Here is a 19,443-nt window from a genome sequence, read left to right as displayed (position 1 = left end):
CCTATTTGGGAACCTGTTGGGGAAAGCAGCCATCAAAGTTATTCATGTCAGTCGTTAAGCTCTGTAGCAGTGGCAAGATGTTTCGGTGCCGCTTTAATAACACGGGCAATTGTTTATTCGCTCTCATTTACCCTTGCCATGGATTGCCTCAAAGCAATCTGGAGCAAATTGGAGTCACTGAGTTGTTGCAGAAACACACTGAGCAATGATCCTGGTAGTGGACGGTCATAGCTTTGTTGCTGGCTTACAGCCATATCCCTAACATGCACAGCTGAGTGTAAAGCCCTGTATACTGTTCAGGTCAGGACTGAAACAAGCAATTATTTTCATGAACTGCTTGAATAGTCATTAAGTCTCTAAAATGTCAGATATTGTTACAGGAAAATGCTGATCACATATTTCTAGAACTCAAGATGATATCCTCATATTCCCTTTAAGCAGATATTCAGCATATAATGATATAAAAGAGAGAAAGTTCTCACATTTGAGAAGTTTTAACCAGAAATGTCTGACTTGCTTGGTAATTGATTAATCGATTATCTATTTTTTATTTCATTTCTACATATCATCTCCTTACTTATTTAACAATACTACTTAAGTGCACAAACCCTAAGCCTGACTGCATAATGACTAAAAACTCTTAAAGCTGGTGTTGATTTATCCTTTTATTACTTCCATTCAATTCCCTAAAAGACAAAAAAGCAACAATTCATTCTGCTACAAGTTTTATCTGTGTAGACAAAGGCTGAAATATTTCAACTGTTGTTAAAAAAACTACTAAAGAGACATAAAAGAGCCACACCAATGCATTTGGTTATAGAGTATATCACATAATTACAGTGAATATATCCAGTATACTGATTTTTCAGGTTCAGACAGACACTGAGCATGCTCAATGTCATCATTTCCTGTTGCCATGACAATCACTCACTAATCCACCATCATGTAGCTATTTGCACAACCGAAGTGAAACCAGAACTTTTGAGTTCTGCCCCAAAAGTAAAAAAAATATCTTTCAAAATCACATTTATCCAGGTTTGGACCAGAGTCTCTCTCAGCAGTATGTTGTGTGATTCATGAATTTTCAGATGTTTTGTACCTTTCTTCCAAAGTGCAGAAAGACAGGGAACGTGGGGATAGGCAGTTTTTCAAAACACTGATCTTCATTTGTGGAAATAAATGCATTGGAGTTATAAATGAGAGGCGTTTCCATTTTTTTTTTTGCAGAGAGGAAAATGGCTTGCAACAATGGTCCCAATATTTCCCATAAGCCTTAGACATCCTGGGTTTAAACGTCAGCCCTGAACAAATGAGGCGAGTCCATCAATGACAACTGCTGCAGTGAATACCGATTTGTCTCAGAATATAAAAAGTGAACTCGAAGAACTCGCTTCATTTTTCCAGAAAGACAAATGGAAAAAGTTACAGTGATGTGACGTCATGACTCCAGCTCTCTATAAAAGATCATGCTGCGGGATGTCCAGTTATTATTTATAGGAATTAAAGTCATTTATAGTTATTAAGTTGTAGTCATCACATATACCTTTTTTTGTTTGCACAATGCATGATGGTAGTTTTCTCTCAGGTTAGTGAACAATGGAAGTTCACAATTAATACACTCATTATCTTCTCGAATAATCAACAATTAATTAATCAACAATATTCAAATTGGTTGTTTGGTCTGACTCATAGACCAAAACTAAAATAGTCAGTTTCCAATTTTCGATGACCAAGGAAACCAGCATTTATTCAAGATTTAAGAAGCTGGAACCACAGATGTTTTTGACTTCATTTTATTTCTAAATTGTTGCAGTTTAATCAACTAATCATTCAAGGAGTAATCATTTTTAGTAGACAGCACAACAAAACTGCAAACCTACTATACAGTGGCCTATACAGTGAATGCTTGCATCAGTGTGGCTCTTTAATGTGTATTTGGACAACAGTCTTCTATGGAAAGAAGCAACAAATGATATCAGGCTGAACAGACAATACTTAATTCATTGTTGTTTTTAAAGTTCGAATAGCACCAGCCAGCATTATCCTTTAAATCTTTGTTTTTTTCTTTCTGCTGACCCTTTTGCTCCAGACGCTTGAACTTGTCAGCGTTCAGGATGCTGAAGTGTTGAAAGAGCAGAAAGGGTCAAAAATGCTGGATCTGCAAATACAACTCAGTGCTCGCTGGCCACAAACAAGCCTTTTTTTTAAGCATTACCACAGTGTTTCATATTACCCTGTGGTGTGTGTGCAACCAGACAGCCCCCGAGAGCCCACCAACACTGTGCTGTTAAATGCTATCACAGCATTTTACGCACACACACACACATCATGAGCTGTGACACATTTAAGCACACACAGGCGCGCACACAATGATGCATTGATATAATGAAAAGTGCAGGTTCCATTTAATAACTGTGTGTGTATGAGTGTAAGAAAACAAACAGGGATATCCACGAACATTTGTGTCTGGTTGGACCATAAAACTGATTGAACTGATTTCCAGTACATAAAAATCACCAAAACATACAAAATATGATATGCCTACAATATTTGAACATGTAGCCATCCTGTGACATGGTTTTCTTTCCTCACTGAAATAAATGTAGCTACAAGCAATGTTATATCACAGAGCTGAGCAACACATAAATATGTTTTTCTTACTTTGTGCTCAAGATCAACGAAAAAGAGTTCACTATAAACCTTCTAACACAGTCATACAGCAACATTTACTCACCTTTATAAGCTGTAGTTTCCAGTTAAAGTGAAGTTGCTGACTCAAAATGCTTGTTTGGCAAAAATAATATACCTTAGTTTGATTTTACAGCACATTTTTATCCCATGATTCAGTCTTTTTGTCAGCTGCTTTAAGGTGTTAATGGTTTTAGGGCATCAGTGACACAGCAGTGCACCGAAGAGAGCGTCGGTTTAATAACTTAATGCTCCCTCCACAATTAAAATGTGCCAATTATCTCAAGATCCTGTGATAGCTCTTCATCAAACACCCCTTATTATGGCTACATAACATTTATCAATTCACAAACAAACATTATACATCAACATAAACACATATTATTACTATGCTGTGCTTCAAACTCACTTCTTCACTGCCACTGTACAGAACAACTGGCAGTGAGCATGATGTGATGTACAGCTCAGAAGTTAATAATAGACATTATATAAATTAAACACTGCGTCAATTAACTTATCAATTATGCTTTGTTAGCATAAGGACCAATCTGTTTTTTACTTTTAAATATCAGTCGATGTCCAATATTGAGTTTCTGAAACTGACACTGAAATCCTTGTATGTGAGTTTCCCGTATTTTTTGGTTCCCTAAAAATATGTTCTTGTTAAAGAAGTGTGAACATGATATGAAAAAGTATTGGAAAAAAGTGTAAAAATAAACTTGTCAGTGCAGTCTGAGGGATGAAATATTTAATGGATTTCTGTCTCATCAGGCAACATATGACCCGAAACGTTATATCTGCACCCAATTTTTCAGACTAGATCTACTATTTACTACCTATTTTCAATGTATCACAGTTGTTTCTTAATATAAGAATTATGTTATTTTGAGGGAGAATATGAACCTCTGAGTTTCTGAATAAGACTTTTCTCCAACATATAGTGTATGTTTGGTTAGCACACACACACACGTTAAATACCTAAGTGTCCTACAGTAAGTGCTTCTGTGTTAACTGTTGTCACTGCCTTTTTGAGGGTTAATTCCCCATTAACATTGAAATTATTACCATTTCTATAACTATTATTACTAAAGTCAAGGGACCAGTATCATTATTCTGTATGAAATGCCTCCAACTAAAGACATTTTTTCTCATTACAATTAATTAAAGATTAAAGATTTTTTGAGATTTAGTTTTCACCCCTAATGTACCCCTGACTAAATCCTGCCATAGTTAATTTTTGCTATGATATCTAAGTCTCACAGTCTATTAAATGTCCTGGAACTTGCAAACTACTTAAACAGGGTGAAGCATAATTTTTATACTACTAATTTTCCACCTAAATCTTTATTAAGAGACTGATTCAGACAGACTTTTGACAGTTTAGGAGACGTTTGAGGTTTTCCAGAGCAGCTGCTGCGGTTTTTCATGTCAGACTAATGATAATAGAAACCAATAACAGCCCAGTAAATGGTGCATTCATCCATTCAGGTGTAGGAAAGACCAGATTACATCAAGAAAAGCAAGACTGTGAGCTTTTGGTGTATGACAGACAAATGCTAAAAGGACCGCAAGTAATGTTATTTTCATTATCAATTATTTGTTTTCAATGTATTGATTAACCATTTAGTCTATACTTTAACTATACTATACTATACTATACCATAGTATATACTATACAGGTAGTGAAATCACAAGCTTCCATAGCCCAACGTCTTTAATTCCTGGTTATGTCTGACCAATTTTCAATTACATAAAATAAATATATAATCCTTCTTTTTGTATGTAATACAATTAATTAATTTTCTTTTGACAAACTAATTGATTAATAGACATAATTTCAGCTTTATGCAACACAACCTCAAATCTCATACCACAAACACAATCACCACACTCACCTCATCTACATTCTCGAAGGCGTTGATGACATCATAGGGCAGGCAAGACAGCAGGTCGATAACAAACCAGGTCTTCAGGTAGTTCATTCGAATCAGCTTGGGGTCAGAGATGACCTCGCCAGCTGGGCCCACAAACGTGGTGTGAAAGTTTAAAACGATGTCCACTAAGAATATGACGTCCACGATGCTGTCCACCACCAGCCACGTCACGTTGTTCTGCTTCGTCTTGAAGGAGACGTTGTAGGGCACCATGATGGCGGTGTAGAAGGTGAGGATGAGGATGACCCAGTCCCACGTGGTCTTGAAGAGGCAGTAGTGCAAGATGATGTGAGGAGGGGTTTTAGGGGTCTCCTGTTTGTACTGAGGTAGGATGTCTGAGCCGAGCTGCAGGACCTGCCGAAAAACTGAGCGTCAGGAAAACTCTGAAACGCAGACGTATGTATAAATATACACGGTAGCCTGGGGCTTAAACTGTGCCTTCCTGGTGGTGACTGAAGCTCCCCTTCTCATAAGAACAGCTGTGTAAGTCTCTCACCCTAACTGACCTGATCTAAATGACTCCTCTGTTCACAGTTTCTCAGTTTGTCAAAGTTTGTTCTCTATTATACAGTGTTTGTGTTTCCTATTAATATTTCAGCCACAAATAAATCTGAAGAAAAACAAACCCTCACAGCAAAGTGACAATATCCAGAATGTGACATTGTGACATTTTTTAACCCACTCTTACATCACATATATTCTCTGTACCTCAGCTAAGCGGGAGTGTTTGTGGACATTTTCTCCTTTGTGGACTGTGGGCTGCAGCTGTTGTAGGACTCCTCTGCTGCTTGTAAGAGCTCGAGTCAGTCTGGCAAACTTTCCCCAACCTGAGGACAATAAAAACACAGCGTATGCACAATTCTGACTCACAATGAACAGTAAACAATAAAAAGTACAATCATTGTAAATGTACAATAGGTGTTGCTACAAACATATGCAAGGGTTGGGAAGGTTATTTTGTAAATATAATGGGTTAAAGATGACTAGTAGCTCTATTTAAAATGTAATAAGTGATGTAACTATTTCAATTACTTAATCAAAGCAACGCAACTTATTACATTTGATTACTTTTTTGATTTTCTATCCAATGTTTTCAGCTGTTGTTAGGGTAAGTGTACCCAGTAAGCACCAAAATCTAAGTTCAGGTGTTTTTCATGCATATTGACATGATTTATAAGGGAGATCATTTGAAAATGTATTCATTAGTTCATGTAGGTTTTGGAATATAAAATAAACATATTTTCTGAAAAAAGTAAAAAGTCTGGCATGGGCTTAATGGGTGATGTGACACCATTTAAGCCCATGTCATGATTTATTTATTTAAAAACAGCAATATATGTATTCAGCAACATGTTATTCAAAAATGAGGTAAAAGCCCTCCTGAGCAAAAAAGCCCTGAATTCAGATATAATTTCATTTATAATCAATTTTCATAAGTAACTAATTTAATGACTAATATGAGTTACTCCCCAACACTGCAGATGCAATTTAATTTAGACGGCAGAGCTATGGAGGGACAATGTCACATCATAGCACTTCCACCTTTACCACTAACAGAAAGCTTTTAAGTACACATAATCAGGTGCCATTTCCTTTCTGGTTTTAACAAATACCGTAGACCAGTCCTCCCGGTGACTCAGTTGAGGACAGTCTAAACTATTATGAGCTCATGGGTGCTACTGTGCACCAGTTTTTTTGTTGGTCCGAGCCAAAGCACTTAGCTCAGACCAACAGGTCACCAGAACGCAAACAGTAGTTCTGTTTTGGCTGTCGTCAAACGGTCATACAGATCATTTTAAGTGTTTGTTTGCCGATAACAATCAGGATGGGGGGGCGTATTTGACTCAATGGGTACTCGCCAGAGCACATGCACAATGCACAGGGTCGAATGGTGATCGCTGGCAGACTACTGTTATCTGTGCCTCTCTCATTTGATAATCTTTGTTTAAACAGTTTTTATCACTCATGTTTGACACAATCAGAAAGAGATGTGTGTTTTACTATTTTAAACCCTCTGCAGTAGAAATAACTTTCATTGGCTGCTTCAAAAAGACATGATTCCTAACAAAAGATATACAATTAAAGAGGTATAAATTGTTGACTCCAACCTTTGGAAGAATCGTCTTCAATAGGCTGTTTAAAGGCCGTGATGTCGCTGAATGTGCACAAAAACAGGACCACTTTTTCTTGTTCATTTCGAATGGGAGCAATCTTCACAAAAAACCAAACAGGCGTCCCTGAAAAGTATAAAAAGAACAAATTTAGCTGCATCATCAGCTTATTTTTGGAGGCGATGACACAGGGCATAAATTCATGTATATATACTGTATGTCAAATGTTGTAGACTTTAAAAAGTTTTCCTGTAACACCTGCAAACAGAGGAAGGTAACACCAGCGAGTGGAAACAGACACCAGCATCACATTTTTCTGGGGAACGTTTCTCTGGTCTGGCTCTCAACCAATTAGTAGATTTTTACAGAGGTAGAAATGATCTGGGCTGCCTTTGAACTCGACTGTATGTTACACAGGCTCTGAATACATTTGCATGACAAGAGAGCGGAACTTCACATTTTTCTCTTTCCACACAGATGGCGTCGCTACTCACTGTTCTTTTTATACATCAGTATTTCAAACGAATTCATCTCATAATTCTCGAACGTTAGCCGCACTTTTTCCGTCGTGTCCTTGTCCGTGAGCTCCCCATACATGAAGCTGGAAAACACAAAGGGGAATAAGAATTTGAATATTTCATATTTAGTGGCGCACTGGACAAGCATGCTCGTTTTTGCACCACAGACTGCTGACGAAGGCTTGAATATGTGGATATCTTTATGTGTTTTGTTGTATTTCCTCATTAGATTGTGATATGTTCTCATCTTCTTCTTGCTTTGACACCATCTTTTTGTGTCACCATATTGAACTTCAATATGATCTCTTATCTATATCTATGGTTTTCCCCTAATTATAACATATATTCCTTAAAAAACAAAGTGACATTATTTATTAAGACTTATACCTAGCTGAGCAGATGACCGCTAGTACTTAGACATCTCCATAGAGATACACTGCAGAAATAGGCAGCATCAAATATAGAGTGAAAGTAGATTAAAACTCACTGAAATGTATCCTGAGAGCATAAAAAAGATAAATGCTGCGTAACGTCTAATTGGCCAAATGCAAAGTGCCTCCTGAAGATGGGTCAAGCAAGCATGAACACATTTAACCACGCTGCAGACATTCATCTCACTTTGCTTGTTACTGCCACCCTCAGCAGCAGCCTGTTCCAGCATGATCTAAATATAACTCAGAGTTTGTTATGAAATACAAAAGGAAGGCTAAATTTAATGAGACTACATTCTGACGCTGCAGAGACTTTTCAGACCAGTGCTTGATGTAATATCACTGATGAATGTCCTCTCTCTCTCTGAGCCGGGAGGAATGTGACTTTCTTCAAAGAAAATTCTTTAATGACTTTCTTGTCATGCATAAAAATTCCCACAGGTTTGTCTTTGTATGTTTACAGGAGCCAGTATAGAAAAAAAAAACATATACATAATTGAAAAGACACAGAACACACCAAGAGCAGTTCAGATGTAAATCTTTGATCAACACATCAGCAACAAAAGAGAGATAGATATTCGACTTAAACACTCTGGGGAAATGAGTATACACTTTACGTTTGAGTTGTCTTCTAAAACATCAAACAGCTGCCCTCTGTGAATATTTTATGGCCTCATAATCGGGGCAAGTGGCTGATCCAGCATACAATTAATCAAATACTGTTGGAAAACAAAACAGTGTTGGAATAATGTAAAAAAGTGACCAGATGATTAACTGATTGGAAAATGTACTATATGAAGAATAATCAGAGGGGGTAATATTACTGTTAATACTAAAACTATTTCACAAAAGGGTTTCCTGATAGCTGATTTAAGCACATACCACATAACCACAACATACAGGGTTCAAATTTAACTGTAGATCTTTGCTGCATGTCTGTTGACCTCTGTGTTGTCCTATCTAATAAAAATGCCAACAATAAAATAAAAAAAACTGTCCAGCATCAAATTAAAGTCTATAACAATTTAGAGATAAAATAAAGTAATTTGGTCATAAACTGAAGTATTGTATATTTCAATTTTGACCAGTTCAAAATAACTAAAGAATAAATCAATGAAATAAAGTATATAAAGGATGTCAGTATATAACTAGGTAGAGAGAGAGTTAATGTAAAAAATATTAAGCATTTTAATCAATAAATCAATTTGCTTCTTAAGGTTAGATAAATATCTCAAATTAATAATTGTGGCATAAATCATGAATGTTGGTCAAAATACAACATATTAAGACTTAGCTTGTTGTTTCAGTTTAACTGATGTTGTTACATCATTAGTCAGAGCTGTGACCAGGCAGGCTACTGTAAATATTGACAAGCGTATTTTATTAGTTCCCCAAAATCTTGTTGCTTCTTTGTTGTTTTTACTTTTTCTCTTGAGGACGCTACGTGATTATTTACTATATTAATTACAATGTTATGCTTCCTCTGAGAATTTAATGTTGACCTTATACTAATGACATGCTGTTTTTTTCTGGCATAAAGATAAGCAGCTTAAACTTAAAGCAGCTGCGATGGAGACAGTCGATTGACTTAGTATAGGCTGGTTTTCCATAGTCTTGCTAGCTTGTCTAGTTGTGTTGTAACATAAGGTAAATTATTGTCATTGTGTCAAAATTACACTGAAATTACACTGAAATGTATAGTATCATCTGCACGTAAAACTAGCATCATAACAACTATTTATATGTAAATAAAAAGATGGTCTCTCAAATGCAGACAGAACACTTTAGGCCTGTCTTCCCTCCTCTTATAACAACACAGGACTTCGCTCCTTCTAGCAAACTAAAAATAAACCTGAAACCAATTGCCTGTTCAATATTTGTATTGGCAAGTGTTCTGAAGCTTATGTTTGGGGACCCGAGGGTGTAAATCAGTAATAGCCACAGTGCTGGCTGCGACAAACACCATCTCCCACAGCAGATGAAATCTCCCACGGCTTTCAAATCTGGCAGCACCAACTGTTTCAGTGTGATCCTATTAATGTAGCGGTTACTGACAGGCACAATCGACACCACACAAGGCTAGAAGTGGTTTACTCAGATAGGAATACTACTCAATTTAAGGATTATTTTTATTCCTTTTATAGTATGTGAACAGACTTGGAGAGAGCACCCTGGGGACACTGTGGTCTCACTGTTGCAGTCAGTGTTGTGTGATGTGAAACCAGTTTCAGCTCTTACAAACTGATTACATCACAGATTTGTGTCTTACTCTTCTGGCTTTGTAAGAGAAACAAAAACTACTTGACTGTCCTAAATTATGGGGGTATCTTATTATATGAATCCTTCACCTCAACATAGCAGAAAATACAATGATTGTAACTTATTGTGCAGAGATGCTGGTGCTGAGAGGAACTGTAGTCAATCATAGGACTCTAGGGTCCCCTCACAGTTAAGTCCAGTACATATAAAAGCAAGCCCCTGAGGACTAGACAACCAGCAACCTTGGGGAGAAACCTCAGTTTGTTTGGCCCCTTGTATCTACACTTTTATCACTTAGGCCATTGCTCACAGCTCATTACTGTATTTGAGGTTTGAAATAAAAATCTATAAATCGAAAGCGTGCAGCTCGGCTGTTCCTTAACCACAACAGGCTGATTCATTGACCACATTACTGCAGCTGGAGAAATGAATCTCATCATTTGACTGAAAATGAATACCTAACATGTTTTTTTATTGCACTGATAATGCAATAACACCTCTTATAATCCTGCTAATTAATAAAGAATTGTGCAAATGAATCAAAAGTCAAGACAATGCTCATGGGCAACGGTGGCATGTAAATACTACTGTACACTTTGAGATTAGAAATGGCAACCAAAAACATGGGCACAAACACCAGCAAGGAGATGGAATCTATCTATCCATCTATCTATCTATCCATCTATCCATCTATACATCTATCTATCTATCTATCTATCTATCTATCTATCCATCTATCCATCTATCTATCTATCTATCTATCTATCTATCTATCCAATACACCTATGTCAGAGACTTTAGCCAAAATAATAATCATACATTGTTCATCAGTACAAATGTGTTTCTTACGACACAGATACACTCGCCTACCTGCAGGTGCTGCTTTTCTGCATCACCTCGGCTCTGTGGTACCCCGATAACTTGCAGAAACCGTCATTGCTGTAGACGATGGGCCAGTCCACAATCTGAGCGTTTCCCAGGACAAAGTTTGTATCTGTTTGAAATCACACGGGAAAGAAAAAGAAAAAAAGGGGGGCAATACTTGAGGGGTTACAGTATTTTTCTAAGAAGGACACATTATAGAAACACAAACTATGGTTTGGGTAGAGAAAAGGTTGAAGCAAACTGCATTTCATCTAAATCAAAGTCAAGGATTTAGGGGACTTGCAAAGGAAAAATCTTGCAAAAGGTAACATTTATTTAAAATATGATAGGACACAATGTTACGCCATAAATGTTTCAATTTTGAATCAATGTAAGGTACTGTATGAAAGAGTTTTTTGAAACTTAACTCTTAATTATCTGGAGTTTTTTTACATTTTTTATTGTTAAGCGAGTATTGATGCTGAGAGAAACTGAAAAATGGCTCCATTAATATTAGTGTTAATGGACAAGAAGAGCGCATATGCTGATACTTCATCTATTTTCTACACAAATTTGTTAAGGAAAGGGAAAACATATTTAGGATTAAAGGAGTCATTTTAAATGTAAGGTTGCAATGAATTATGACTTATTTAGTGATGGAGGTTTTTCCCTCACCACAGCTTTTTATGACTTTATGTTTGATTTAAGTATTTTTGAAACACATTTCTTGCTTAAAAACATATCTTTGTCTCATAATGTTTCTCCAGCCATTAAAAAGATTGACTAACTGTTAATACACTTAAATGTGTTTCATTAGTGTACATGATGGTCCATTACACACTACACACAGGGTACATCTTCACTAAAACAAATGTTAGTCAGGGACAAACTTTTTTTTCCTACAGTTCAGTCTTAAATTATCCACTACTAATCCAAACACTAATACATATACATTAAAATACATTAATTTTGGCACAGTATATTGTTTCACAACAATGGCTTGTGTTGCGGTTTGTGTGTGTTGCTTATGTGGAGAATGCAGTAAAAAGCCAATGTTGTTTCCCAGGTGCTCTAACCTACATTATTGTGTGAAATGATCCTTGTTTGTAAATGCAGTCTACAAATATTAATAACTGTTGTCATCGATTTTTAAATGTCACGGAAAACAGTGAGTAAATAAATTCTCATATTTTGCATATTCAAATGTTAGTGAGGCCTCCGAGCTAAACTCATTCATAGTTAAAATGTTAATAAACCCAAATATTCATAGTTGCATGTGCATGTTTAATGGCCTATTTTGCTTACGTCCTAATTTTTTTAACCTGTCAGCGATTTTATAATTAGCATAGTGTTGCATTACTTTAACTGTAAATGGTCCTTGAGTCTTGTGACAAGAAATTAAATGATAACTGGCGTTTTACATTTTGCCTACTGGTTTTCCGAAGTATAAAACACGTAATTTACATTAAACTTACATTAAACTTACATTAAAATGACTACATTATTTAAGTTTGTTTCAAATATTTGACAACATCATTTAAAAGGCAGAGGCATAAGTTCAGATTGATGAACCATCAATTGTTGCCTTGTAAGATATAACAAAAGTGTATCATTTAATCGTTACTTAATTATAATTATGCAAGACTACATTGAACATTAGGCATGATTATTAATGTGCACATCTGGATGTTGCAGTTTATTATTCTATATCACGCATTCATTAAAATGGTTGGTTTACCAGGTGTCAACGGCAATGGCAAAAAAGAAAAATAAGAATAATTGAAGTTTTGCTCTGTAGCTTGGATCAATAACTAAGATATTACAAACATGGTGATGTTTATGATGATTCTTTTTGACAGAGTAAAACAATGTGATATGCAGCCACATAATTTAAGCAAAAGGCAAAACAAAAAAGGAAAAGATGTAATAGTTTTCATTGGGAGAAGAGAAGAAAGGATGATTGGGGGATAAAATCTCACAAAGTACAGAATCATAAAGCAAAATACCCTGAGAGGCAAACAGACTACAACAATGTGACGACACAGGGGTGAAGGAGCAGGAGAGGGAATCGAACACTTGGCATAAAACACATACAGTCATTTTTACATTACACACACACAAACACACACGCACTAATTTAAAAAAAACAACTGCATTCCTTTGATCAAATCAAAATCAAACACATTGAAATGACATCTAAAAGCATGAGGACACTAACAGAATATGAGGCTCGAGACGTTCCATGCCAACGTGTTATTTTACAATGATCACATGAATGTTCATCTTGTGAGTAAAGGAGCGTAAGTCCAAAGCTCTGTATTTGTTATTAGCCCTGGATTTGTTAATTTATTGCTGTGTTGCGACAAATTTTCACCAACATTTGAAAAAATATTAAACATGTCTAGTGCATAAGTGCTTTGTAAATTAACAACATTTGGTATAGAACATTTAGTGGTACATTACAAAGAGAGGGAAACTGTAAAGAAAACATGAGCAGCACGCCAAACTAAACCTTATTGTACCTGTCTGTCTATGTGACAGTGTCCAAACTGAAAATATTGAAAAGAAAACAAGTGTTAACAGATTACAGTGAGAAACATCTTTTCAATGTCAGACAAAACAAAAAGAAAAGAAAAGATGGAGCATGCCAACAAAAAGAGAAACACACTGCTGTGAACTCAGCAGCACTCTATGATGCTGTGGCCTGAATGGACGCTACATGCTAAAAACATGATAATTAGTTTAAAGAAATCTGTAAAGCAACTAAAGTTTGATTTATCAAGACCTCTGGCTGAAGACTGAGCCCATATTTAAAGCTGCTATGCTTAAAGTTCACAATATTTTTTATATTAACAATCCGTCAAATAACATTGTCAGAGAATTAACAGCAACCCTGCAGCTCCCATTTAGCATTTAGCAGCTCAAGGGAAGTTGATGGAGACCAAAAACACAGCTAAAGGAGAGTTAATATCGAACTTAAATTCAGGTGGACAGAAACATGACTCCAAATAAATGATATCATTGTTCCGTAACTGCTGGAAGTGTAAGGAAACAACTGTTTGCTAAGAAGTTCAACATATAAACGATGGTGACATGTCAGTGTTGTGTTCACAGCTTGTTCCTGCTGTCCCCAAATGGACAAAAAATCAGTGAGTGCAAGTTTCAGTATTACAGAAACAGTAATTTTACAGTAGCTGTATGCTTATGCTTTAATTAAAGCTGCATTAATGAATTTCTGGCCACTGGGTAGCAGATAAACTCTTAAAAGAGACAGCTCTTCATCACTGAAGTTCCTAGCTATCCAGTTGGTTACACTTACACATCCAGTAGACTAGAAGCAACATTATCTTTCATTTGAAGTTGAGTTTCTGTCCACCTGAGGACTGAACGCCCACTATTCACTCTACTTTTAGATGTTTTTGGTCTCCATCAACTCCTGAGGGAGCTATCTGGCTATTTAGCTGTTAAATTCTCTAGCTAGTTGCTAATTGTGTCTGTATCTGCTACTGATTGGGTAGCATACAGTACGTTTTATCAGAGTGTGTTTGCTCAAAGCAGCTGCATACTGTACTGCTGCTAGAAATTGTGTTGATGAGAGCAAAGACAGTAACTGTGTTGTGAAACTGAAATAATGAGCTAAATTAAGGTAAACAGTTCCAAAGAGCTGCAAACTTCAAAGTACAGACAAGCTAATTTAGTAATTTGATTGAATATGAAAACTACTGATTAATGTGGCTTTAACAGACTGCTTCAATTAAGATGACAACTGCCTATAAACATTTTGCATAGCATAAATTTTGTCCCGTTACAGAAAAGCACAGGTGTGATTAAAAACATTAATGATGGCTTTATTCAGTGTATGAAATGCTCGGTGACAATCATGCAGGTGGAGTTTTTTTTCTCCCCCAGGTTTATGTACCCTCAAAACATAGTAGGCCTCTGTCACCCACTGAATCCGAGTAGTAGTCATAACAACACCACACAAATAATCAATAATAATCTTCTTTAAGCAGATAAAAAAGAGAAGTGTCACTGAAAATCATTTCCTTGCTAACAGTGAGTCTAAGCGCACTTGTGTGTTTTTTAAATTGGTTTTTGATTAGAAGTGATATAAGAACTGCATGTTTTGGGTATTTTCCTTACAGGTAAGTGTTCATTTACTGCCTTTTTTTGAAAATAAGCTACATTTCATGTCTTATTGTGCATTCTTGCTTACTGGTGTTGTGTCTGGAAATCACTCCTTATTTAGTACATAGTGCACTATATTTACTGTCTGCTATTTTGAGTGCTCAAATGAAAACCATGTCCTCTACATATTTCCCTGAGAGCAACAAAACAACAAAACGCCTATATGTGCACAACTTTCTGCTAACAATGATGCACACCATGCTTCAGTTATCTGATTGTATAACCGACATTTCAACCTCACTTTCTCAGAGCAGGTTTTATGGATGCAAACATTACAGTCGTGTCACGCTGCACCTGTCAGTGATGACGCAAAACGATGATGACCAGAGAGTGCCCGAAAATGTCAATTTACAGCTCACTGTACTTCTGAGTTTCTGGATGAGTGAGGGAGGGAGTGATTTCAGACACTCAAATGTCACAGCTCCATCATTAATATATATTACTTACACCTGTGCATTTCCTGCTTTAATGAGTGCTGAGAAAAAGATCTTGAACATTGTCATCATAATGTTGCACAGAGATTCATACTAAATACAATGAATGATTGAGAGACCCAAGTTACATGAAAGGAAAAGCTCACTGTTTGTGAACCTCCGCCCACCACTGAGTCTCTCACATGTCACTCCACTGTTTCCACAGCGGCACCCTGCAGATTAGAGTCTCGGCTCTTTTGTTTTCTAGCTTAGGAGAGATTTAGTGCTCATTAATCCACAGACCGCCCAAGGTCATAAGAAAAACATATGTATGTGCTTCTTTTTTTTAAAGGGTGGATTTCTTTTGAAAAAAAATCATTATATACCTTAAAGCGATGGAAGCTGTAATATTTGTATCCTTAAAGCGATGGTTCAGCGTAATTTTGACCTAGCGTCATATGCACCATGGCGTCTATCTAAACACCACCTCACCCCTTTTTTGAATTTGGTTGGCTTGGTACAGGCGCTAATGGAACCAACAGTGTATCTCATAAATTACCCCACTAATGATGCCTGGAGTTTTATCAAACTGTGTACAGTAGGTCTCTTCTGGCAATAGATGTGCTCTGTGCAGGATCTCGTGTGACCACACGTTATTTCAGTGATCGCGCGAGATTTCGACAATGTTTACATCTTTAGCAGTAGCAGCAGAGTAAAAGCCATCAGGTAAGTGTTATTTTAATAAACTCCTGGTGTACTTACAAACTTTCCAATGCATCAATTTATGAGTAAAGACCCTATTTGTACTACTGTAGAAGTTTGATAACTATCCAGGCATTATTAGTGGGGTAATTTACGAGATACACTGGTGGTTCCATTAGCGCCTGTACTAAGCCATTCGGCTGATAGCTCTAACTCCACTAATTTGCGACCAAATTTTAAAAAAGGGGCGAGGGGGTGTTTAGATAGATGTCATGGTGCATATGACGCTAGGTCAAAATTACACCGAACCATGGCTTTAAGGATACAAATATTACAGCTTTTATCTGATGCTTTGACCTTTTCTGAACAAGTTGTTCCCTTGTGTCATAACACATGTTAAAGTAGATATGTGCAACAAGGGCAAACTGACATGAAACATACGCAGCCCCTATTTAAACAAAAGATGATGATAGCTCAAGCTGAATTCAACTTCAACTACACCAAACTAATTATGTCTCCAATTATCTGGTGTATAGTCCAATATTTGCCTGCAAATGTGGCTCGAGACAGACACACACATCTCTGTTGGTTTTGTTTCACAGCTAGCTGTCCAGTGACATAACTCTCCAGTCTGTCCTGTCACTTCCTATTGGATCTAATAATACAGAAAGAACCAAAGGACTGGTGACACCCAAGTCCAAAAATACTGCAGCACTGCCATCAGAGTTTAGAAGTTTTAGCTTTGGAGTGCGATTGTCTTCACATCTGGACCACATACTGTGCATGAACTAGCAAAAGAAAAAAAAATTAAACCCAGTTGTCTCAGTAAGAGAACAAGATTGTATTTTTGTGACAAATGAACAGATATGAAGAGAAGAGAAATCATTTGTTTGAGGAGTTCATCAGCTGATTTTGCCTAGTAAGATATTTTAAATGTTTTGGAAACAGGGGTCTGGCACATGTGCTGCCAGCTTTAAAACTAAAAAAAAAAACAACTAATGCTACAAGAAAGCTGAAAAGGACTCAATCATTTAAACCTATTTCACCATAATACATCTAAACCCTCTCTGCTGGTATGCTCATTTGGTTGGTATTCCTGAATCAGAGTACTGAGCAAAGTTTTCACTGCTGTTATTTTGCACAAAAACCAAAAATGCATTGCAGCAGTCTTAATTGAATGTAGCTTGAGGCTTGGTTGGACAAGTACAATCTCCCATTCAATGCAGACTCAGATCCCTTTTGGTTCATATTAGACATTAAATGCTCTTCAAAGGCTAATTGCCTCACTCCACCGAAAGCCTAACAGTTTAATTTCAAACCAGTCAGTCACTTAAAGGGCAAGTGTGGTGAATAATAACAATGTGAGAGCATCACTACTGATCCCTAAAATAAATATGCATCTTTAGTTAGTATATTTGCACTGTAGTTGCAATCACATGATATAAAATCCCAAACATCCATACCAGACAAGACATTTTTGCTCATATGACATGTCATTTTCCAATAACGACTTCCTTATGTAATCAGAAGTAAATTTAATGATTTTAATATACTATGCTGTCATGTTCTTTATCCATACTCTCCTACAGTTAAACAGCAGCTTTGGCAGATTATGCAACCATTGTTACACTAATTAAAATAATTGAATTGAACGTTGATCGTCACATTTTTTAACACTGCAGTAGTTTTTTTTCCTCTTCTTGCTACGCAGCTCAATGCAAACATTAACTTTTAAACTCAACAGTAATAAAGTGACGATTCATCAATCAACCTCCTTCATTTTCTGCATTTCATCTGTTCCAATTAGTTGATTGGCTCTGCTAGACATTAAAACAATTAATCAGTCTTAATTGTTTCTTAGCTAATTTACATGTTTTACATCTTTAAAGCTCAATGCGCTGAATTAATCTTCATCCTTACCGTTTGACCGTCTGACAATATTCTCCAAAAAAGTATTCTGAGGGGCCACAAGTCCCCTGCGACCTCCCGCCATCCTGCTTCTTCACTCAGTCGTCTGCAGGTGAATCTTTACTCCTCAGTCTGCCGTTTCCCTTCATGGTCTCTGCGGCTCTGAGACGCTGCAGGGTCTCTAAGAAAGGAGCTGTCTGTCTGGGGTGGTCAGTAGCTTCACCTCCTCAGCCCGGTGCGGTGCGTTGGTGCCTCTTTACGCACCTCATCATCCAGGAGGAGAAAACGACGGCTGGAAGAGGAGCAGGAGGGGCTGACTCTGGTCCTTCAATCAGAAGCAGGACCTGGAGCGCCATCTGCTGCACAAAACTATGTGTGCTTCTTTCTCCTCAGCAAAGTCCAGAGGTGGAAAAGTATCTGAGTACATTTATTCAAGTGATATACTGAAGTGAAATTTATTTTTCTACTACTCCACTACGTTTTAGAAGGAAATATTATACTTTTTTATACTTTATTTCATGTGTGTCTTAATGGAAAAAACTGTTTCAGGTGAGTTTTTAAAGTCTCACAAGAGAGAGATTTCCAGACATTAAATTGATGATAGGCATTCATTTCACTTAAATCCATCTTTTTATTTTATTTTGGGGTATCCTATCTGAAAACATACAAGGTAATAATTCAATTATTTAATAGGAAAGTCGCACTCTTCAAATATCATGAAGAGGATCAAAGCAGAGCCTCAGCTATAAAAACATCTGGAAAGTTGGGCACCACTTTAAAAGACTAGATCTACACATCGAGGAGTATTTTATTATTTATTTCTACTTTTCTCTGTTATTTCCTCGGCCAATGCAATACAAATAATAATTTTTAAACAGTGAATAATGAATACGTTTAACAGCTAATTTTAGTTGGGCGTGAGTAACCAAAGTGAAAAATACAGTTAGAAAAGCTTCCTGCGGTCGGCCCAGGAGGATTTGGGTAAGTTTAATTTCATGGATTACTTTGGGTTTAGAGTCAGATTGTTAAAAAGGGTTTCCCAAAGGAGCACCAGCCTAATACAGAGCCATGTGATCTCCCACTCTTTGATTCCTGCAGTAGAATTGTCTCTTTCAAAAGCAGCCTTTCCCCAATCGTTGCATCAATACAGTCCAATTATTTTGGACCCTGTGGTGCCCAAGCTACACCAGAGCTCTGATACTGCTTTTGGTGACAACATTTCCATCAAAATTAAACAAATAGATGGTACAAAAATTGTCCGGACAAACGTCACGAGACATTTGCTCACACCTGTGGTTTCTCTGAAGCCCAGAGTACTGCTGGTTTTCTAGTCTTTCCATTTGTTCATTGTGTTCACCTGATGCTGCAGGTGTAAATCAGACTGAACAGCTACTATAGAAACCAGCACCGAATGTAGTTTAATGTTA

General features: G+C 36.8%; 1 protein-coding gene across 1 annotated transcript in view; it reads right to left on the bottom strand.

The window, feature by feature from the left end:
• The window catches only part of kcnh1a (potassium voltage-gated channel, subfamily H (eag-related), member 1a), a 39,944-nt gene extending 21,843 nt beyond the window's left edge, over positions 1 to 18,101 (bottom strand). The window contains exons 1-6 of the mRNA XM_053332577.1: positions 18,029 to 18,101; positions 10,812 to 10,935; positions 7,228 to 7,334; positions 6,731 to 6,859; positions 5,331 to 5,449; positions 4,584 to 4,976 (exon numbers count right to left, since the gene is read on the bottom strand). Coding sequence (XP_053188552.1) covers positions 4,584 to 4,976; positions 5,331 to 5,449; positions 6,731 to 6,859; positions 7,228 to 7,334; positions 10,812 to 10,935; positions 18,029 to 18,101 — 945 coding nt within the window. The remainder of the gene's footprint in view (positions 1 to 4,583; positions 4,977 to 5,330; positions 5,450 to 6,730; positions 6,860 to 7,227; positions 7,335 to 10,811; positions 10,936 to 18,028) is intronic.
• Between the last annotated feature and the right edge of the window lie 1,342 nt (positions 18,102 to 19,443).

Source organism: Scomber japonicus, chromosome 14 (genome assembly GCF_027409825.1).
Source record: "Scomber japonicus isolate fScoJap1 chromosome 14, fScoJap1.pri, whole genome shotgun sequence".
NCBI classification, from domain to species: domain Eukaryota; kingdom Metazoa; phylum Chordata; class Actinopteri; order Scombriformes; family Scombridae; genus Scomber; species Scomber japonicus.
This window is presented reverse-complemented; position numbering and strand designations above follow the sequence as displayed.